Source organism: Mustela nivalis, assembly GCF_964662115.1.
Source record: "Mustela nivalis genome assembly, chromosome: 11".
Classification (NCBI taxonomy): Eukaryota; Metazoa; Chordata; class Mammalia; order Carnivora; family Mustelidae; genus Mustela; species Mustela nivalis.
The window spans coordinates 42,403,958-42,427,938 of record NC_139030.1 but is presented as its reverse complement, the minus strand read 5'-3'; the positions used below and the strand labels follow the sequence as shown (position 1 = coordinate 42,427,938).

The window sequence follows — 23,981 nt, the reverse complement described above, 5'->3', positions numbered from 1 at the left end:
GAGAGAGCAATTATAATAAACTAGGATGATAGGACATCAATCCTATCTTTTGATAGAAACATCAAGGAGGGAAAATACAACAAACTATGTCTCAGTGCCATGTTAGAGGTCAACTGTTGATTTGATGAGCAGTGATATAGCTTAAATATTTTTTCATGATAATCAATGATAAACCTTTGTCACGATGTATCACCAGTTTACTTTCTTATTTCTGATCAGTATACTCTTCTGTGGAAAAATAGAACTACATTTTTATGAGAAAAATGTTAAATTCCCTTAAATTCTGCAACTTCTAATACTAACACATCATCCAAAAGTTAACTGAGATATATAACCTTTTGCCACCTGGTATCAAATTGAGTAATGAAAAGGTATTAAAACTGAGAGTTACTAATTATACTCTTGGTGCATACATAGTTGGAGTCAACTCTGTAAATATAAATGATCTTTTTAAGTAACTATATCAGACATTTTTTTCTCCCTTCGCTTAGTATTTTAATATTCTGGCACACTGAAGGGACACAGGTAACAATTGGCCTTTATAATATAGTATGATAAATTGTATGATTAGAAGTAAATGCAGGAGAAATACAGACAAAGTTCATATTAATGAGTGCTTAAGAAGACCTCTTCAGAGGGGTCATACCTAAAGTGGTCCCTGAAGGTTGATAGGAGTTGACGGAATAAGGTGGTGAGGGAGTTGCCCTGCAGAGAGAACTGCAGGTGGGCAGACTTAAAGTGAAAAGAGCCGTCTCTGCATGGTGAAGCTGCCAGGTTTTCAGTATAACAGGAACATAAGATTTAGCTATAAGAGTGTAGTAGGCAGCAGGTCTAGAGTAGAATGGTAAGGGTTACAGGGTAACTGGAGAGAGAATTTGGTCTTTTATGTCTTTTAAAATAGTTTAAACTGTATCTAAATGACTAGAACACCTCTCTCAATAATAAATTATTTTCTGAATTTGAGGAAGGTAAACTCATAATAGAGGAAGCAAAGAAATATGATTTATTAAACATATACTAGGGAAAATTACTGTATTTAAATGAGATTTTATTATACACATATATGTAAAATGATTTAGGAGCATGAATGATGAAATCTTTCAGATCTGGATTTCAGTCCTGGTTCCACCACATAAATTTCTGTGGCTTGTGTAAATTAGGTAATTTTCTATGCCAGTGTTCTCAGCTATAGAATTAGGATAATAAAAGAAACCATTTTCATAAGCTTTTGTGAGGATTAAATGAGATTATGATAAGCAGTCTATAAGCATTTAGTAAATACTGAACAAATGTTAAGTTTATTACTATTGTTGCTATTTATTATTTTGGCATCAGTGGTCTTTACAAGTAGTCTATACAAGTATAGTCCTTAATCCCCATCTCTGTATGTGGACATAGAGTCATCTTAATGTAGGCTGGCTGGGAGACAGCATGATTGAGAAAGTTAATTTATGTGAAATCATATATTTTTTTTATTTTATTTTTTACTTTAGGATTTTTTTTTTTTTTACGTTTTTAAATTCTAGTTAGCATGCAATATAATACTAGTTTTCAGGAGTATAGTATAGTGATTCAGCACTTCTGTATATCACCTAGTACTCATCACAGCAAGTTCATATTCTTTCATAGTATGTATTTTTATCTGTTGTCTTTAGCCATCTAAATAATTACCTTCTCCCTTAAATGTGAATCATATACTTTTCTTCAAGTTAAAAAAAATTTTTTTTTGCTATAGTTAAAATTATCTCATGATAGCCTTGAAAGCATTATCATTAAAGAATGCATTTTTTTTCAAAGATTTTATTTATTTATTTGACAGATAGAGATCACAAGTAGGCAGAGAGGCAGGCAGAGACAGAGAGAGGGGGAATCAGGCTTCCCTCTGCGCAGAGAGCCCAGTGCGGGGCTCGATCCCAGGACCCTGAGATCATGACCTGAGCGGAAGGCAGAGGCTTAACCCACTGAGCTACTCAGGCGCCCCTAAAATGTATTTTTCTGATCCTTCTAAGTTCTACATGTGACTAATCATGTTGAATTTAATGTTTTTATCTTGTGTTACGAATTTTTCGTAATGATTTTTTTCAATTAGCAGCTTCCTTCCATTTTAGACACTATAATAGTCAAAGCCTCTGAAATGCTTTACATCTTTTCTTACGTATGAAATTTACTAGTAACTCAAAATAATTCGTTCTTTCATTTGAAAAATGGTTAAAACTACATTTTTATTTTTTTAAGCCTATGACCCACACTTGTTTTTGTCTTTGCTCTATGTCGAAATAAGTGAAATGCTCATTATCAGTCCTTTTTTTTCTTTAAATCTTTTTTTTTTTTTAAGGATTTTATTTATTTATTTGACAGAGAGAGATCACAAGTAGGCAGAGAGGCAGGCAGAGAGAGAGAGAGGAGGAAGCAGGCCCCCTGCTGAGCAGAGAGCCCGATGCGGGACTCGATCCCAGGACCTGAGCCGAAGGCAGCGACTTAACCCACTGAGCCACCCAGGCGCCCCCTTATTATCAGTCCTTTTGTGTAATTTTACCTTTTGTATGACCTTGAGACTTGTAAGACAGCTTGAGTGGTTATAATGTCCATGGGTTGCACTTTGTTTCCTTCATTGTTGAAAATGCTGCTCCAGTGTTGCTTGGTTTTATATGTTCCTTTAAAGAAATCTAATGCTAGTTCTTTTGCCTTTGTAGATTGTTTCCCTCTTTTTGCCTGAGTGTCCTGAGGATTTTTTAATTAATGAAGTCTACTACTTTTATAGCTCAGAGTTGATTGATCTGTGTTGTTTAACATGGCACCCAGTGGACCCTTTCTATGTTTACATTTACATCTTTTATTCTTTCTGGAAAGTTTTTTTTGGATCTACTGTTAAATATTAGGGGTTCCCTCCCTTTGTTTTGATTTTTCTTTTTCAGGGACACCAATTATACTATACTTGACTGTGTTTGTTTGGCATTTCAGGGAGTGACTAACCCTTTTTTATTCCCAGCTTTTTTCTTTATTTCATTTTCATTCCCTTCATTATTTTCCTGCTCTTCTTCAGTGCCCTTATCAAGTCTTCATTTGAATCTATTCTCTGTTCTCCTTTGGATACCTTATAACTTAGCCTTCATTTTTTATATGTTGTTTTATTGTTGTCGCTGCTCTTTTTCTTTCCTGAGATTAGTTATCTCTCATTTCATTTCTTCTTGTTTTTTGCTGACTTTTGATGATTGTATTTCTGATTCAGGTTTTTTATTTTTATTTTTTTAATTTTTAATATCCCCAAAGGCTTGCTTGACAATATTTAATTCAGTTTGAGATGTTTATTACTGTTTTCTTTACAGGATCGTGATTGGTTTAGGAGAGAGACTTTTCATGAGCAGAAAAGCTTTTATTTACATTTTGTCTCTTTCTAGTAGTTTTTGTGGATTTGGTCTGCTTTTTTCTATTGCTATTTATTACTTAGAGAGTGTTTCCTAGTTTGGGAATGTTCTTTCCTGTGCTGCTTCCCTCTCTTGTGCTACTTGTTTTGTGGATGGTGGTATTTTGGTGGGAGAAGGCATGGCATGTCTTCTTTTTTATTTCTATAGGATATTTAATTTCCCTCTCTTACTTAATTCTTTCCCATCATTACTTTGTCTCCAAGGAGTACCACACTTCTCTGAATATGATGCTCCTCTGAAAATGTTCCTCTTTTCTAAGGATGCCTTTCTAGTTCTTCCCATTTTCAGACCCTCCCCACAGCCAGGGCTATGGATTTCCCTGTACAGGATTTTGGTGTTACTGTTGCACTTTTGGTGTCTGTGGTTGATTTTGTCTTTGCTTTCTTCAAGTCCTCAGATACTCTTTGTTTTTCCATATAAAATCTTTTAAGCCTCCCCTTACTTTCTACACTTAGAAGCTTGCAGCAGGTGGAAGGCTATAGTAGGTCTTTCGGAATTTTTTCTTTTTATCTCTATTTAACAAGTAATGTGAGGGTCAGAGTGTTTTTTTTTTTTTTGTCTCCTAGTAATGGTGAAAGTTTTATTTCAATATTATTTGTGGTTTTCTGTTTCTTGTTGATTTTTTTGTTTTGAGGCAGGGGAAGGTAGAGAGAGGGAAGATTCAGAGTCAAATGACTTACATTCTTCTTAGTCCTGAAGTCACCTGAAAGTATATTGTTAAATTACAAAAGAGTTTATTTACTTTAAGCAAATACTTGCATTTTATATCAAATAGCACGTGAAGCTTTCAGTTTTCTTGAGAAGAAACGTTATATTTGAAAATTATAGATTAGAAAATTCTTAAATTTATTGTAGTGTAGTTTTGATGAAACCAAAATGTGAATGATGTATAAGCCTCTGTGATGTCATATTGCCATGGAATTATTTATAAGCAATTATATAAAGTAGAATTAAAATATAAGTGTATAAAGTGATATAATGTACATATATTCAAGGTATAATAATTCAAGTCTTTTATATCATTCCACTGGCATAACATTCCCAAAGCAAAAGAATCATTAAATATAATAAAACACAACAGAAACGAGCCATTTGATTGAGTGAATTTAGATATATCCATTTGTAATGGGCTAATTTGAATGGAAGTTGAATGGAAGCTGCTCTCTGAGACCTGGGTGACTTTGCTTTCACAGTGGGACCCCCTGTAGACTCATAGCTGGATAGTTGCAGAGACTTGCTTTGGGCATTTCATTAACCTTGTGATAATGCAGAGTCTCACTTTACAATTTTTTTTTTAACCTCACTTATGTTATGGGGGGTTTTATAACTTGAGAGTGCCTACTCTACATAGGAAGCAATACAGGTAGGCAGAAGTTTAAGGCATGGTCACTTTACACTGTAGAATTAGGATTTTAAAAGAAGTTTGCTAATGTAAAGGTATATATATTTTAAAATAAACTTTTTGAATATAGTAATTACATGTGCAAAATTAAAATATGGACAGATGTACAAAATTCAAAAGGTATTAAGGATGTATAATGGGAAATCTGCCTTCTGTTCCTTCTTGAGAGCATTTCCTTTGTTCACAGTAAACACTTTGTGCTATATTTAAGTGTGTATGTATGCTCTTTTAAAAGCACAAACGGGATTTTACTACTCTGCTTGCACTTTGTAAAGCTTACTCCATATCATTACGTTTAGAGCCACTTCATTCTTTTCGACAGCTACTGACTACACTAGCCAGACCCTCATTGATTGGCATTTAAATGGTTTCCAGCTTTTTCCTGGATTATATTTAAGTTGTATTAGATAATATTATATGCTTTAATTCAAAGAAGGATTTTCAAATGACTCCATTTCTCAGATGTTAAGGAAAGATTTCACAAAAACCTGGGAACTTGGAGTTTAGTTTTAAGAAGAAAAGTGTTCCTGTCTGCAATCATGGCTTATTCTGACCTTTTCCTTAATGGATTTCAATCTGGTGACTTTTTAGTTTCAGCAAGTATTTATTAAAGTGTTCTGTAATCTGTGGTCAGATTAGAGTTAAATAGAGATGATTCCTGTGTTTAGGATTATATGCCTGTCAAATTTTAGTTCATTTGTAGAAAGGACATTTAACATGAGGTGTTAATTCCAACGCTACCAGGAGCTTCTATAAATGTAAAAAGGGTTGAAAGAATTACAAATAAGCTTAGTGGTACTGTCAGCATAGTGGTAGGAAAATCAGCAACTTTAGAAATTAAAGTGATACCACTTGTATTGATAGGAACGAACAAGTGTGGTAAATAATTCTGTACTGGTAGATGAGGGGACATCATAGTACTAGTATTGTACTTGTCAGCCTTTTGCCTCTTCTCTGGCCAAGATTTAGAAGTTCTTTTAGGTGCCTTTTAAAATAGCATAAGATTCTTATATAAGTTCTTTTAGGTGCCTTTTAAGATACTTTTATAGCATAAGATACAAATTTTCCAATTTGTACAAGGTATAACTGTTAGCTCCTTATTAAAAAAAAAACTCTGAAGTTTCATTTGTAATTCGTTTAGAGAATTAATTAACTTATCGTGGTTATTTTTTTAATAGCTTCATTGAAATATAATTCACATGCTATAAAATTCACCCATTTTAAGTGTATCTCTTAGAAGGGATAGTTCCTGAGGTTAGTGTTTGGGATACTTTTCTGAGCATATTTGGCATCTTGAGGCATATTTGGTGTCCTGTGCACTATTTCTATATAAGCAAACTAACTGGCGTACAATGTTGCTTTTATCTACAATAAATTTACCTATGTCCTCCCAGTGGCCTTTTACCACATCCTCCACTGATTTGAGAGTGCTCTTAGGCTTGAACTTTTCCATGCTCTATTTGTTGCAAACAAAATAATTTTCTTTAGAAAGAGATTAGGAACTGTTTTTTTGGCTTGTATTCCCTTTCCCCCCTCCCTCCTCAGCCCCTTGAGACCAAATCTCTGAGCTTGAGTCTCTGAGCTTCTGAGTCTCTGAGCATGGCTCAGGAGGGGAGCAGAGGGGAGCAATGGCATTCTTTTCTCTGAGGACATCATCCCTACTTTGGTAGCTGAGTGCTAGGGAAAAGGGGAAAGGAAAACAGATTTTCTTGGTTTGCTTCTCCTGGCAAGATGCCATCTCTTTTCAAGCCAGGCTAAGGGCAGTTGGGACCCTAGTATTAGTGTGTCACTCCAAATAGAGCCTCTGTCCCACCAGGTGGGTACAAGAAGGGAACTAACTTCTTTCCATTCCCCTAACCTCTTGGTGGAACTTGCCCAGAATGTAGCCTTAGGAAAAGGTGGCTGAGAGTAGGGTAATGTGGACTAGGACCAGAGGTTTTTCTAAAATTAAAAGAGTCTTCATGTATATATTCCAGAGAAAGGAAGACATACATCCACACAAAAATATGTATATAAATTTACATGTATATTCACAGTAGCATTATTCATATGAAGTAGCCAAAATGTGGAAACCTGTGGAACTCTCAGCTCTAGGGAGGGGAGAGGGACTGGACATTGAATTAGTGGTTTAATCAATCATGTCCATGTATTGAAGCCTCCATAAAAATCACTAAAATGTTGGTTTCAGGGAGCTTGCAAGATGGTGAACACATGGAGGTGCTGGGAGGGTGGTGCATCTGCAGAGGGCATAGGAACTCTGAACCCCCTCCCCCATACTTTGCCCTATGCATCGTGTGTGTGTGTGTGTGCGTGCGTGCGCGCTTTATATTTTTAAAAAATTTGGAAACCCAAATGTCCATTGACTAATGAATAGATGAACAAAATGAATTATATATACAATGGAGTAATAGTCCACAATTAAAAAAGAGTAAGTACTAATACATACTATAATAGGGATAAACCTTGAAAAGAGAAGCCAGTCACAAAAGACCACATATTGTAAAATTCCATTTATATGAAATGTCCGGAATAGGCAAACTTATAGAGATTTTATGAGATTTATAGATTTGTAGAGACTTACAGAGATTTGTAGATTTATAGAGATTTACGAGATTAATGATTGTCTAGGGCTGAAGTGTATGTGTGGGGAAATGGAGAATGGCTATTTCATGGGTACAGGGTTTCTTTTGGGGGGTATTAAAAATGTTCTAGACTTAGAATTTTTTTTTTTTAAGATTTTGTTTATTTATTTGAGAGAGAGAGCTGGGGGGTGGGCAGTAAGGAGCAGAGGGAGATAGACAAGCAGACTCCGCACCAAACATAGAGCCCAACACAGGACTTGATCCCTTGACTCGGAGATCATGACCTGAGTTGAAATCAAGAGTTGGTCGCTTAACCAGCTGAGCTACCCAGGTGCCCCCTAAGCTTAAATTTTGATGATAGTTGCATATATTTGTGATTATACTGAAAACATACTGAGTTTTACCCTTTAAATGGGTAAAATTTATGGTTTGTGAATTATATTTCAATAAAGATGCTAAAATTAAAGATAAAGCCTTAGTCACTTTTGTGATCTTTTAAAATTTACAAGATATATTTACTTTTTATTTAAATACTAATTGCAGAGTTTTTGTGATTTAAAAATTATAATAGGGCCATATTTGCTATCTTGGTAGGCAATCATTTGTATATGTGATGAGCATACTGTGATCTAATGTAGTTTACTTTTTAATGAACTCTTAGTTTTTGTTTTTTGTTTTTTTTTTTTTTTTTTTTTTTTTTTTTAACTCTTAGTTTTTAATCTTGTATCCTGTATTGACATTTTGGGTGTATTGTAAATGTACTGGGAGCTTTGATTTTTGTGATGCTTTTTATTTATTTCTGTTGTTATCATTAAGTTCTCCAATTCAGAGATTTCCCTCCTTCTTGATTCTTTTTTTATCATTCTCAGAAAATTTACTAATAGTATTAATAATTTCTACCATTTGTACATCAGAAACCACTAATTTGAAAAGCTTGGCTTTGTGAATATAATCATTTTAACTATGTCTCTTCAGATATTTTAGCATAGTTATTTAGATCTCATAGAATGAAGTTTATATTTAACTTGCTTTTCTCCTCTTTGATTTGTCCCTCCTCCGAGTAAGGAGGAAATTTCCACATAAGGAAAGAGCATTTGTTTCATCGGTGGTTCTCTTGTACTAGGTATTTATGGCAACTACTCTGTCTCTGAAATATCTGGGTTTTTTTTGTGTCTTACAAGGGCATCTTAGTATTGCCATTGTCTTCGCATGAATTCCTAGGAAAAAAAGCAGGGTAATAATAGTCCCTCTAATTTCTTCTATCATTTTTAAATTCTCATAGAATTTTCTTTTTGCCCCAGCAAATTTTTCTCACAGTGAAAGTAGGCACAAATATCAAAATATACTTTTGTCTGAATGTTTGAGGTATACAAACCTGTTGTTTTTAAAAATTTTTTTCTTTTAATAGGTTGTAATACTTTAAAAAGTATTTAAAAGTAACCTTCTTGTAGGAAGGTTACCTTAAAAATGTTTTAAAGTATTTATACATAACATAAGAGAATGTATTCTAAAACCTTTTTTTTTAGAAAGTATAAAATTTGTTTAGTTATTTTTCTAAAAAGACTTGAGTAGCCTTTATTCCCCACATAGAATAAATAGATTTAAATATGAATAGAATAAATTAATAGAATAAATAGATAAAATAGATTTAAATATGATTTAGAAAATTGGCATGTGATATATTGGATTATTCCCCCTTCTTTTTCAGGAACTCTTGGTGTGATAACAGAAGCTACAATAAAAATCAGACCAATCCCTGAATACCAAAAGTATGGCTCAGTAGCTTTCCCTAATTTTGAACAAGGAGTAGCCTGTTTAAGAGAAATTGCAAAACAGGTAAAAACAACAACCACAACAACAAAAACCCACCCATCTATATTTATATTTCAAAAATTCTACTGCATAACTGATTTTGATATGTCACAGATAATTTCATATTTAGTTGTGTTATATATGTGGTTTTTACCCAGTTCTCTATGAAAAGGTAATGTAAAATCATCCCTGTAAGTGCAGTTATTTCTTTATATTTTGGTTTAAAGAGTGCTGTGTGATTTTAAGCCAAGGTAAGATGTGTACTTGGGTTGATGGCTTTGAATGACTCTGCCTTTAATGAATGTTGTATTTTCTTAAATTATTTTTAGGTAGGACATTTTGTGATTAATTTGAAGTATAATTTTTCTTAAACCAAGATAGGTATCAAAGTTAAAATAATGGCTGAATGTCAAGGATTAAAAAAAAAAAACAGAAATTAAGTATAGTATATCAAACTTTCTCAGTTCTTAGAATGTGCTACTACTAGGCCCTACTTTGTTTTATAATACTACCTAAGCTATAGTTTGAATTAAATAACATAATATAGCATAATATAACATAATATACTTAGCTGTAAGTTAAGAAGACTTCGCATTTTTTCTTTCCTTCTTAAAAAAAAGATGTATTATTGAGGATTTTTAAAGACCAGGTAATGCCATGTAATTTTATTTCTATGTTCTATGTGTCATTGTAGAAATTCTTGCATTTCTTTAGGCATTTGGTTCATTGTTTGAACTACAGTGGTTTTATACAAAATTTTAGTGCACATTTCTCAGTAGGTAGGAAATCAAGGAATAATACTCCAGCCTGTTTCTTCTTGCTTTCTCCAAACTCCTACTAGAGTTCTATAGTACTTCCCATCAGCTGTATATTACTGGAATCTTGAGGGCAAGGGAGCTTTCTGACTTGACCCATATAGGTCAGCTTCCAGGTGTTATGAGCAGGGGGAAGGGAGGATCTGGTGAGGCAACGGAATGATATCCAGTAGCCATTCCATGTGCACTGTAGACTTGGTAAGGTATTGAAATGGAAAGTGGTCAAGAGTCTTATCTTCCCACCATCCCAAGACAACCACTCTTAAGTGGTTTAATGAAGTTAAAATTAGCAGAAATATTTTACATTTACTCACCATTTCCAGTGTTCTTGAATTCATACACTTAGTTTTGCTTTCTGAGACCTTCATTTTTTTCTGTCCATTTTCCATTTGCAGAACATTCCCAGCTATATAGTCACCTAATCTCATGGTTGGCAAAGATAATTTTTATAATTTCTAAGTGGCTTCAGTTACTTATCAGATTGCTTCCTTCAACAAAACTTAGCCATAGCCCCCTTAATCTCGATTGTCTTACTGCTAGGTGGGGGAAAAGTTTAAATAAAGAAATATAGTCCTGGAATGAACATTCTTGAACTTGTGACAGGTTACTTTGGTGATGTTAAAGTAAAAGCGAATGTTAATATTTGAAATTTTTACAAGAAGAGCTTGTAATTCCTAGAATTGGGGGATATTATGTTATGGTTAGAGAGCTAAAATACACAGTAAGTATTATGCTATGTTTGCTAAAATAATGAGATGGTATAATATTTATATATTATTTTAATATGTAAATATATATCAGCACATCTTTTATTAAATATCATTAATATATTATGTATAATTCATGTACTATTAAATATTTGTAATATTTAAAAGCAGGATTATTGAATAAAGGAGTGGAGATAAATTTTAGGAGTAAATATTTGTTATTCTAATGTAATATCTGAGCACTGCAGTAAAGTTCAAGTGTGTTTTAATATTGTTGCTAAAACCTTTCTCATTTAGAAGCAAAGGAGAGTAATTTCAAATTTAAGATAGCCCAGGTGTTAAAGAGTAAAAGAACTATTTGCAAAACCTCATAGTTTTGCTCGAGGTAGTTAAAACCTAGAAGACTGGAAAGCTAGGTTTTTGTGTTCTTTGTATTTATTTTGTTTTGTTTACAAAATAACTGAGTTCACCAATTACAAATTAGAACCATTTTCCATAATTAAATTGTATTTTCCTATTAATTTCAGTCTTAATGTTTTTTTATTAAAGTGTTTTCACTTGGTATTATAATTTATTCTTTGTGTTAAGTACTTTTATTTGCTTTCTCTCTGTCAAGCTTGATTATTTCCCTCCCCAAAAAAGATTTATAGTAAAAGATATAATTTATCTCTCTTGTTCAAGTTCTGAATGACATCTTTTTAACTGGCCATTGTTGTGTCTGTTTTTTTAATGGCAAAATAAGCAGGATTGCCACATTGGATTTTTTTTAAATCATAGAATTTATAAAACTATCTGGTATGTTTATATTTTCAACAAAAAATCTCACTGAGGTCACATTCAGTCTTTGTTGACCAAATCTGCCCCTTCACAAGATCTCGACTCTAGAACACAGATTTAGTAGACTTGTGAAAAAGTGTTGTTATGTGATCTTTGAAGTAGAGGTAGACATATTTTGTGCTTTCCTGCTTTTTCATATTATAAATATTTGCATCTTAGGTTTCATCAATGAGAAATGAAGTACAAATATATCATAATCCTAAATTTATAATTTTATTAAAATGGAAATGTTGGATTTAAACATAGTTGCTATAATCTGATGTGGGTTTTGGTACAATTTAATATGCCCCTGGTAGAAAGTAACAGAGAAGAACTGCTTGTGCTAAAGAAAAGCAGAGGGTGAAATTTTGCTTCATCCTTGCATAAGTCAGTAAAAATTGCCCTTTTATTCATTTAAAGAATTCTTTAATATTCACCAGTGACCATAATCTAAATTGACTACACAAAATTGTATTGGGTATATGGTTTGGAGTAAACCAAGGTGATGGTTGATAAAGTGCCACCCTGTGGTTAAAGACATCAAAAGAAAGCTCCTTTCTAATCTACAGTTTTAATAATTTGGCTCTGTGTACTTAGTAGTAGCCAGTTTTTAAAGACATACATACCATGCAACTAGAGAGCTTGCCTTGCTTTGAAACTGATTAAAGAGCCTAGATACATAATATTTTATCCTCAAAAATTGCTTGTATGAATGTAACAATTAGGATAGTTACTGCAGTTTGGAGATATTCTGCTGTTTGTGGAGCATATGTATTTTACTGTTGCACGTAAGCATTAATGTTTACCTTCCCTGGAAATGGGTAAATCCTTGTATTGTGGTTTAGGGACATTTACATGTCCGTTTACAGAATGTATAAATCTCGTAGGTCAAGAATGGAACTGTGTGCCGTAGTGCTGTGTAACAGTATTCTGAGGCAGAAAAATTGAGAAAATGATCACATTTTGGCATGAGTTCTTCAATTTGCAATTTGGAATTTCAACTGATAGCAGGAGAATTAAGATCCATTAAAATAGATGGTACATGGTTTATGACTGTGCCAAATTCTTGATTGAATAATGAGTTAGCTGCTTGTAATTTCTCACTGTCATTTCATAGTACTTCCATTTTTGCAGTATTTTCAGACTCAAGTTGCTTTTGAAATGGGAAACTATACTTTGGATATGTATCTTTTGGAAAGGTGTATACATGCTTGTTTACAATTAGCAAAGTGGGCTCTTTGCATATTTTCATCACTTTTCCTACTGAAGGAAATAAATTAAACAACTTTATACTGACAGCAGAAGGATTCTACTAAGGTCTCTCAACTAATCTTTGTCCATGTGAGGATTGTCCTCTTTCAATACTTCATTGCCTGGTGAGGAACTAGAAAGGAAGATTTAGTGGAAGATTAATGTGATTCTATCTTACAAATGGCAATCCAGTATAATCTCCAACTTAATTCAGTAGATGGGTAAGTAAGTGATTTTTAAGACTTTCTGAGAAAATAGATTTCCCTCTGGAGCCTCTCAGGAGAGGAGAAGGTGTTTCTTAATCAGAATATCAGTTTCAGGTGTATTTTATTATTCTCTTATTGTTTGTTTAAAGATGACCGTGATATCTTTATAAAGTATTAAGGGAAAAGGTTTGAACTAAGCTCAAAAGCAATTCTTGAAGTCTGAGGTTTCCCCTTCCCAGTAAAAACTTACGAGTTCTGCCCTGTAGTATTGAGGGAGGACCATTTGTTCCATTAATTGGAAAGACTGCATGTGTGGCACAGATCAGAATGCATTCCTCTGAAAACAGTCTTTCTCAGTATTAGAACTAGGTTTTTAGAATTATAAATTAAAAGGTAGCTTTTTCTCTCCCTTTTGACAAGGGGTGTCCCATTCTACCCACTATCACTTTTATTTCAAGCAATTTTAAACCGATATGATGTTGTTTTCTAGAGAGTTTAGACCATAATTTGGAAAGAAGTACATAGTTCATGTTTGACACCTCAGACTGTTATAGCTCAGTTCTGATTGTTCTGTCTTAAATTTGATTTATCCTGGAGGGGTTGAAATAAATTAAAAGGAGCTAGGTTTAGCACTTACATTATAAAATAATTAAAACTTCTCTATATTCAGTGGTAATTCTTGGAAATAATTTGTTACATGTGGAAAATGACATTGCTATTTTATTTTTATTTATTTATTTATTTATTTATTTGTTTGTTTGTTTGTTTGTTTGACAGAGAGAGAGAGATCACAAGTAGGCAGAGAGGCAGGCAGAGTGAGAGGGGAGAAGCAGGCTTGCAGCTGAGCAGAGAGCCCGATGTGGGGCTTGATCCCAGGACCCTAGGATCATGACCAGAGCTAAAGGCAGAGGCTTTAATCCACTGAGCCACCCAAGCGCCCTGGCATTGCTATTTTAAATGAGCCTGTGTGTGTGTGTGCATGCACGCACTCGTGAATGTATGTTCTTTCCTTCCTCTGAAGCAGAGTAAATAACCTCGCCAAATGTTTGATTAATTGGAATCTGTACTCTGTGATCCTGCAAAATGTTTTAAACTTTAGGACAGTTACAAGACCTACTTTCAACCAAGAGCTAGTCAGAACAAGTCATTACACCCTTATAAAAATGAAAAATAAAAATGATGAACCAGAGACTGTTTGGCATTAACTTTTGGCTCTTCCCTTAATTTAAATGGAGGGAAATACGTACTCTATAAGATGTATTGTTTCATTCTTTAAAACCAAGAGATAATTCTCTTGTTAAAGAACATTCTTATTGTTTACAGTGTGGACTCCTAGCTGTCACTTCAAGTGAGACTGATAGTTATACCAGTAGCCTTAAATGCTGTCTGATTTCATCTGTGGTATCAGCTCTGAGGAAGATCAAATTACCTGTCTACATTTTAGGTTTCGTTTCTCTGGAGATTTGCAATTAACAGAATTCTCTTCACATACCCTTTTTTGAATTTATTTATTAACTTATTTTGTGTGTGTGTGTATCTGTATTTGAGATAGTGTGCTCTTAACTTTATATCCAACAAAGTACATTGGATGTTGTGTAATTTAAATAGACATAGTTCCTGGCTTCTAGCAATCACTACAGATGACGTATATCATAATAAATTTTAGGTGTTTAAATTTTTGTATGGTTAGGTACAAGGAGTTTGGCATTGGAGCTTTGGCTTCTGATACAGTATGGGATTACTAGACTATCTCCCAAATAGACTCACGGTTCAGGAATTTGGGCTGTTCTAGAGTCTACACAGAATGTTTTGATTTACTTCTTGAATAAACAAGCCTTTTCAATACAAAGAAGATTCATGTGTTAACCAAGGTAGTTTAGATATAGGACAACCATTCAGTGCTTTTATTTTATATTTCATCTTTATGAAATTGGAATAGCAGAAATCCTGCTGACATTTGAAATGTTTTAGTATTGATTTGCCAGTAACTAGTTAACTAAGAGATACCTTTACAAATAATGTGTCACATCTACAATGCAAGTTCTGGTTTTCTTTGTGATAAGAAAGAGATACGACTTAGTTCCATAAAAACAGATTTTGCAGAAATTTTCTGATGTGTTTCTTATAGGGATTATTTTTTGGAGAAGATGTTTGGATTGAAAAATCTGTTGGTTTTTAAGTTAGTTTAGAGAATTCTACTCAGTAAATAAGACTAATCAGTGATGGCTTTTTATTTTCCAGGTTTTATATTCAAGTAAATTCCTGGTTGAAGTGTCATTAAAGGGAAGAGATTGCCAGCTATTTAACTGAGTCAGTCTACACTTGTGCTCTCAGGTCAATGTAGTTATTTATTTCTTTTCAGATAGAACAAAGATAATTTGATATTTCCTTATTAGTCAATAATGAGTTTCTCATCTCTTTTCAGATTATTTACTAATATAAAGTATACTTGGGTACAAGTCAGATGACATAAGGAATTCTAGTAAAAATACATTTATCATAGTAGAAAATATATCAATTATTTCATTAACTCCTGTTTGGGTAAGCAGATTTTGTTTGAGTGTTTCTTAAATTCCCTGAATGCGTATTATTAACCCACCAATAAAATTACTTGTTATAACTGTTCCCTCTCAGGTTAGTTCTGACACAAACCACCAGGGGTCACTTTAACTCAAGGACCCTTTTCCCCCTTTCCTCATCTGTGAAATACTCAGCATAATTAAATAGCGTGGGAATGAATTTAGAGCTCAAATTCTCAGGATTTGTGATGTCTCTAACTTTTAAAGAAATATTTTTAGGTTTTCAAATGAGGTTTTTATAGCAGTTAAAACATAACCTGATCTTAACCATAGGTAGAGTTACCCAGATTGAGTGTTGTTTTTTAAGAGTAATATTATTTTGATCTTTTGATTATAGGAACTTAAACTTAATTAGTTATAGTGGCAAGTTTTCATGTAAAGCTCTAAGAGACTTTCCTTGCTTCGTGTTTTTAGAATGATGCACAGTCATTACAGATTATCAATAGCCAGAGGATCATAAAGCAATCTGGATGATGTTTTTTAATTTGAGAATTTATTTTATGAGAGAGAGAATGGGAATTTACTCATGAGACTTTACTTGTGATAACTAAAAAACTCATTTACTGACTTTTAAAAGATATGGCACCATGAAAACAGACTAAATACAGCTATTTATTTCGTCCGTTTTAATAATAGCTTTAATAATGAAGCTATTATAAAGCTAAATAAACAGATTAAATAAAAAAATTTAGAAGTCAGTATTGAAAACTAATATTTATTATCTAGATACAATAAACTTTCTTAAGCTTTTCATTCTTTTGTGGTAGGTGTTAGTCTGTAACCATCTACCCTGCTTCATTATAAATAGGAATAGTACATGATTGACTAGTTATGTGACTCAGTTGTCAGGTTAAAATCGTGGTCAATATTATTGAGTATGAGTTGTTATATGTACGAAGTGCCCTGAAGCTTACTTAGTTTTCCAGTTTTTTAATTTGATAGTTTTAAGCATATAGAAACTTTAAAAGAACAGAGTAATGCTCCTCCGTATACCTACAAAATACATCTTGGGTATAACTGGAACGATTTCAGTTATACCCAAGATGTATTTTGTAGATAGTCTTTTCAAACCAAGATTTTATCAAGGCCTGCATATTTATTGTATTTTAGTTGTTTCAGAGATGGAATTCCACTGCAGATTTGCTGTACTAGACATAATATACTTCCCTGCCATTTTCTGGTATATGTGTCCTGTGCTGGTTGTTTTCATTAATAGCACTTGCTATAGGTATAGGAGTAGTAGAATCTATGTAGCAGTAGGAGATAGAAGTTACAGGTTGTTGTTAGGAATTTAAAAGTTGTTTTTTTGTGGGTGGGGGTGTATCTGGATGGCTTAGTCATTGACTCTTGATCTCGGGGTTGTGAGTTAGAGTCCCATGTTGGGTGTTGACATTACTTAAAAGTAAAATCTTTAAAATAAAGGTTTGTTATCTAATAATGATAGAGGGCTCTGAATTCTTTCTTATATGTTACTGGTGTGTGTAAGCCAAAACATATAAATATGTTTATTATATGATATTCTATTTATTTCACGAAGAAAAGAAACTTTGTCTAAGCAGGCTTCATATGTCTTACTAGAAGTTGGTACGCCTGGGGCTCTTGGGTGGCTCAGTCAGTGAAGTGTCCGACTCTTGATCTCAGCTAAGGTCTTGATCTCAGGGTCTTAAGTTCAAGCCTTGCATGGACTCCATGCTGGGCGTGGAGCCTACTTAAAAAAATAAGAATAAAAATGAATTTTGAAAAAGTTGATATGCCTGTTCAATAGGAACATTTTAGGAAGATTGATTTTTCTTTAGTATTTTGGAAACTAGTTTGGTTTTTAGAAGTATAACTCAATTACAAAGGTATCTTTATACAAAGATTTGAAATTACTCATACTGTATATTTTTTATTTTATAACTTCATAGTGAATAGTTTTCACGTACATTTTGTTTCAAATATGACTTGAAAGGGGTGTGTGTGTGTGTGTGTGTGTGTGTGTGTGTACGTGGTATGTGTTAAGTCATTTTTTGGGAAGCTTTGTGATGTATTTGAAATACTGCTTTTCTAGCAATCAGGGTATATCTTGGTCCTACTTCTGTCTTTTACTCTTGTCTATTTAGCAGTCTTATGACCTTAGACAAGTCTTTTAACTTCTCTGGTTCTAATGTACTCATCTGAAGAATGGAGATCATACCAGTTCTGCTACCCTGAGGGCGTTGTTTCTTATATTAAGTAAGACATGTGAAGTTAAGTTAGACATCACAGGATTCTATAAAAGTAAGGCATAGATTATCATTATACTATATATATAAAATTACCTAGTACTGTTTCTTTAGATTTGGCAGTGACTTTTTAAAATACAGATTGAATTATCTCGCCTTTAGTGTCAAAGGTGAGTAAATAAATTGTGCAGTGTTCAAAATGAGAATCTAGTCACTTTGTTGGGTGAAATAAAATATGTATCGTGAGTGATTTTATAAAATTAAGTATTCATTTAATTAAAAGTGAATAGTAGCAAAAATGCACAATTATATAGTAAGTTTTGTTCTCTTGAATGATCTGCAGAAATCTTAATGTGTTGATGCAAATTTTATTGATAAATGTGAAAATTTTGTCATCTGAAAGTGACCTCTTGGTAGAACTTTAACCATGTTAAAAATTCACATAGAAAATAAAATTCTGGAGTCCAGCTTGCTTTAATGTTATGGAAAAATTATAGCTAATTTAAACCTTTCTAGTGTTTGTGTTGTAGTATTTCAGCATCACAACATTTATATGGCTATCAGCTCTCCTCATTTTTCTTTCCTTGTAGCATTTACTGTGATGCCTAGACTGAATTTAACACTGGCGTAGGTTTAGATACGTAATGTTATCCCTCAGAGTTTTGTTGCTATTTCATACAAGTAACCTTGAAAGATTTTAGAATTCTGGACATTGTCTGATAGTGTCCAGAATTTTCTATTTAAAAGGGATTATGAGAAGGGATAAAAAGGGGAGTTCCTAGAGTTATGTAGGAAGGCATCACAGATAATTTTTTTTTAAAAAGCGCTTTTACTCACAAAAGTTCCACCATCATCTTCTTCATCTTAAAAGTGTATATCCACCATCATCTTCTTCATTTTAAAAGATGATATAAGAACCTGAGGCCACATTATAATTCACAAGTGGTGTAATGTTCTAGGCATTGATTTTAGTCTTTGAAATTTCTTTGTTCCAAAATAATCCACTTCAAGCCCCAATATTTTGTTTAGGTGCTTCCATAGATCTTTGCTAAGCATGAAGAAGATCTAGTTGCAGACAAATTAAAAATCTGCAACATATGTGTGTATGTATTATACATGGGGATTTCTCCTTCAAGTATTTTCTAGAAGTCACTGATGTTCTGTCATCTTAAAGTTATATAAAAAGTTAAGATTTTTTTTTAATGTATATATTCCTAGGAACTCTACTCTTGATCTCAAATACAGAAAGATGACATTTCTATTCTACCTGTCTAGCTTCTCTACAGTATTAAATTTATGTCACATTTTCTTCTTTTTACAATAGAGATGTGCTCCTGCATCTATCCGCCTCATGGACAACCAACAGTTTCAGTTTGGTAAGTAAGGAGTTGTCATTTTAAACACTGCTCATGAAGCCACAAAATTTGTGAAACAGCTGTTACCTGCCAGGAAGAGTACTGAATGAAGAAATAGGAAGATGAATGTGATATTTCCTGTCCTGCAGGAAGCTCTCAGTCTAATGAGGACAGACAATTACATAAAGAATGAGTGTAGGATTATTGCGGGTGTTGTGAAAGAAGAGTGCACTGGGTACCCTAGAGTGCAAATGAAGGGGTGGTTGAGCATGTTGAATTTTGCTGCATGTTGACATGGGGAGTCAGGAAAGCCTTCTTAAAGGACGGTAGAGCTTAAGCTAAGTCTTAAAAGGAGATTACAAGTTTGCCTTTTCCCTTTACCAAATGTGTTCACTTATCAGCAAAAAAATATGGAATTGTAAAACCTCAGTGGCATGTTCGTACTTCAAATAGTTTAATATGGCTCAAACAGAGGGTGGGTGAGAGTTGTTGCAAGAGATACCGGATGGGTGGACTAGGGCTTAGCAGGATCGATTTGGATTTTATCTTGTCAGCAGAGGGATTTCTTGTAGAGGTAATAAAATAAATTAGATTTACATTGGAGAAAACTCCATTCTACTAGCATTATGCAGGATGGAGTAGAATGGTGCAAGTGTGGACTAAGTGTGCAACTCCCAGATTTCTGATTTGACTGACTGTGTGCATTGAATGACTGTCTAGAGGAAGAAATGATGATTTGGTGGAAGAGATCTTACAGTGGTTTGCCTCTAAGGTACCATTTGGAAAATCTGGTGGAGAATTCACTAGCAGATAACCATGTTTCTTTTTCTCCCTATTTTGCTTTAAAGTATTTGACTTTCTGATGCAGTCTATCATCTCTTTAATTCTAATTTTATTGCTTCTATATTTTTCCCGTATGCTGAAATTGAGTTTGGGATCCAAGTTTATAGAATTGAAGTCTTTAGAGCAGTCTCTGAAATTATAGGAATGATTGCTCAGTAGTAAATATTAATGGCTAAGATAGGCAGGTTTTTGTTTGTTCTACTTAAAAGTAGTTTAGATTTTAATTTAGAGAAGAGTGATTATTATTTTTTTTTAAGATTTTATTTATTTATTTGACAGAGAGAGATCACAAGTAGGCAGAGAGGCAGGCAGAGAGAGAGAGGAGGAAGCAGGCTCCCTGCTGAGCAGAGAGCCCGATGCAGGACTCGATCCCAGGACCCTGAGATCATGACCTGAGCCAAAGGCAGCGGCTTAACCCACTGAGCCACCCAGATGCCCGAGAAGAGTGACTATTATATAGAAACTTAAGGAAGTCATGTTCATATTATATCAAGAGTTAGGTTCTTCCAAGTTAGGTTCTTCCCAGTCATAGCTTTTATTCCTTTAAGTAAATTATTTTCAAAATGATAAAAGCTTAAGATAAATGTGTCCTATAAATAAAGAAATAGTTAAATCAAATGAAAATGAAGACTTCTGTGTGTTTCGGCCTGTATTTAGAGATGTAGGTCTTAAGAGAGCCATGTATCTGATTAATAATGTTGTATTATCCATTTATATGTTGTTTTAGTGAATTATGTTAGACATAAACATATTTATAAAATTAACTGATTTGGCTAGATTTGATTTATAATTGGGATTTTAACTATTTAAAATGAAGGTTTAAAGCAAAGTTCCTCAGGCCATCTGTCGTCCCTATTCCACATTCTCATTGGTCTGTCTAGGAACATGTTCTAAAGCAGGTTCTACCATCTCTAGTCTGGACTGTATCTCTTCTTTCTACTGTTTACATGGCCACCCTTTACATGGCCATTAAAGTGATTTGCTGAACAGACAGATCTGATTCTGCTTCTTGGCTATCTATAACCTTTTTGATTTCTCACTACTTGTTGAAGCCTTTCCATCTATATATCTTGTCATGGCTCCATGATCAGGCAACTAAAGAATAACACTTGGCACAGCAAGGGATGTCTAGGACGTTTTACTAGCTGATTGGCAGTGTTTGTACCATATTGGTTGTTAACAAAGCACAAGCCTTACTATTAGATGTTATTATTTTTAATTTCACTTTTACCTCTGATGCAACCCTTCAATTTATTATATTGAAATGATATGTTTTAAATATTTTGAAATGATATATATCATTGAGTATATTGAAATGATCTGTAGATTTCCTCTGAAAAACTAAAGTTTGTCAAATTTAGGGGATGATTCTTTATCATTTTTGTTCTCCTACACCTGTCATATGATAGGCCCCCGATGTTGATTGACTTAATCATCCACTTAGCAAAAGAGGGTGAACAAATCTTGAATAGCGCTTAGTACCATGCCAGGCACAATATCAGTTTCATAGTTTATCAAATACTCCTCACAACTGTTCCTGAAAGTGACTCCCAGTTTACAATGACTCAAAGGCTACATATTTCAGCCAAAGCCCACAGGTTGTATCTGGTAGGGGCAGGGTTGAACGCAAATCTGACTCCAAGGCCCAAGACTTTTTCCCACCTTTTGAGCTTGCGTCTCTGAAATGTTGGTATTTATTAAATAACTAAAAATGCTTAACAGTGTAACAACACCAAATTTACTAATCAGACTGTTCAGCTAGTAAATTTGAAAACCTAGTTCCTTCATTTACTATAAAAAATAAAGCACAGTAGCCAAAATATATTTAGAATGTAATTAATTTGAAAGGCAACAATAATTTAAAAATAAATACAAGGTCATATCCTCTTAGGTGACTACTAATGCTTGACACACTTAAGGATAGTATCACTTTTATGATGATTATTCTTCAAAGCTATCATGTCAACTCATTATTTGGGATATATGTGACTAAGTCCCACTAGTGTTAGTGGAAATTGTGCAAATAAATTTCCATGTGTTAAGATGACCCTTAAGGATTATTTCACATTAGTGACTTTTGGAGTCATAAATTATGTAAAGATGTGTGGATCAGAAGGCTTATATGGGAACAGATAATTTCATTTTTTTGCAAGAATATGACTAACATACACATTTATGTTTATTCATTTCTAATTATTAAAGTAGGATAAATTCCATTTGGGACAGGAAGTGAATATTTTGATGGTATGTTATTTCTAACTTTATACTTTCTAGTAATAGTATTTTTTAAGGCACTGTTTATGCTGGAGAAACATTTTTTGACAGGGTACAATAAAAGAAAAAAAATTTCCCAAACATGTGATCCAGGAACTTGGAAAGATTGCTAGGTTGATCTCTATCTAATCTGCCCTTCATATTTGTTGTTTTTTGTTTTGTTCAGTTATGGCATGGATAGCTAACTCTTTACCTCTGGTTAAGACTTATGTTACTTGGTGTTTCATGTCACAGTTTCCTACTGTAAGTAGTAGAAATATAGTAAGTATAACAGATTCAGATTCTAAAAAAGAAAAAAAAAAGATGAATGGGGAAAAAAATACAAGTCATTGTATTTTCCCTCTAGAAATCTCTCCCCTCCCCACCAAAGAAACTCCTTTGCTCTTTGCACCTATTTTAAAGAAGAGATCTCTGTTTTAAGCAAACAAAAACAACATCCCAAAATCTTTTTTTTTTTTTTTAAAGATATTTTATTTATTTAACAGGCAGAGATCACAAGTAGACAGGCAGGCAGAGAGAGAGGAAAGGAAGCAGGCTTCCCGCTGAGCAGAGAGCCCAATGCGGGGCTCGATCCCAGGACCCTGGGATCATGACCTGAGCCGAAGGCAGAGGCTTTAACCCTCTGAGCCACCCAGGCGCCCCAACATCCCAAAATCTTAAAGCGGTTTTTAAAAAATAAAATTTTTATTTGAAAATAACTTCAGATTTACTAGAGACTTTAAAATTCTTTATAAAAATTCTTTGTAAATGGTATGCCCCATTTTTCTGAATGGGGGCTTTAGCACTAAGGCCAGATGTATGACTCTTAATCTAACAGTCATGGGAGTTAAGAAGTTGTTACTCTGAAAACAATGAGAAAACAGTAAAAGACTTTCACTCAATTAAGCCCAATCTGCAGGCAAAGATGTTAATTTAACAGACTCTGAGACACTGTTTATGTTATTTTGGCAATTTTAACTCTCTGGGTGTGATTAAGGAAGCAATTACTAGTTTTATGCCAAGAATTCTGGAAGAATTAAGAATTAATTAAGAAACAACCTTAAACTTGGCATTGACTGCATATTTGGTTATAGTTCTGAATGGTTTCTGCATAATTATAAAAAATAAAAGTAAACTCAGCCACCATTGGCTGTTCTTAATGAAATAAAAATTAATGAAGTGATTTTACTATGTATAAACTATACCATTGAAAAATAACCTAAACTATATGTAGTATTTACATATAGTAATTTGAGTTCAAAAAGAAACAAGAGAGGTTTTGTACAACAAAAAGAAAGTTGTGACTTTTGAAAGAAAATAAAGTTAAAAGATATAGATATTAATATCAATATGCTATATGTAAAACGTAGGAAGATTTAAAAAATTGGAGACATGAAACATTCACTTTTTTAGGATACTTAATTAAACTAGCCTCTTAATCTTTTGAAAAAGAGAATTTACTATTAATTTAAATTATGAACTTTTCTTCTTAGGTCATGCTCTTAAACCTCAGGTTTCTTCTATTTTCACATCATTTTTGGATGGCTTAAAGAAGTTTTATATTACAAAGGTAGGAATTTTTATAAAATGCTAAAATTGTAAGTGCTTATGATATTTTGTTTTCTGTCTTCTCCCCCTTCACATGTACCTGTTATCAAGTATGTTTTTTCATGGTGTTATGTACATTTTTAGTTATTATTTTTTATGTTGGAATACATGTTTTATCAAGTA

General features: G+C 33.4%; 1 protein-coding gene across 1 annotated transcript in view; it reads left to right on the top strand.

The window, feature by feature from the left end:
- The window catches only part of AGPS (alkylglycerone phosphate synthase), a 152,266-nt gene that overhangs the window by 79,525 nt on the left and 48,760 nt on the right, over positions 1-23,981 (top strand). Inside the window, exons 11-13 of the mRNA XM_082689398.1 lie at positions 9,118-9,245; positions 19,124-19,175; positions 23,744-23,820. Of these exons, the coding sequence (XP_082545524.1) occupies positions 9,118-9,245; positions 19,124-19,175; positions 23,744-23,820 (257 nt within the window). The remainder of the gene's footprint in view (positions 1-9,117; positions 9,246-19,123; positions 19,176-23,743; positions 23,821-23,981) is intronic.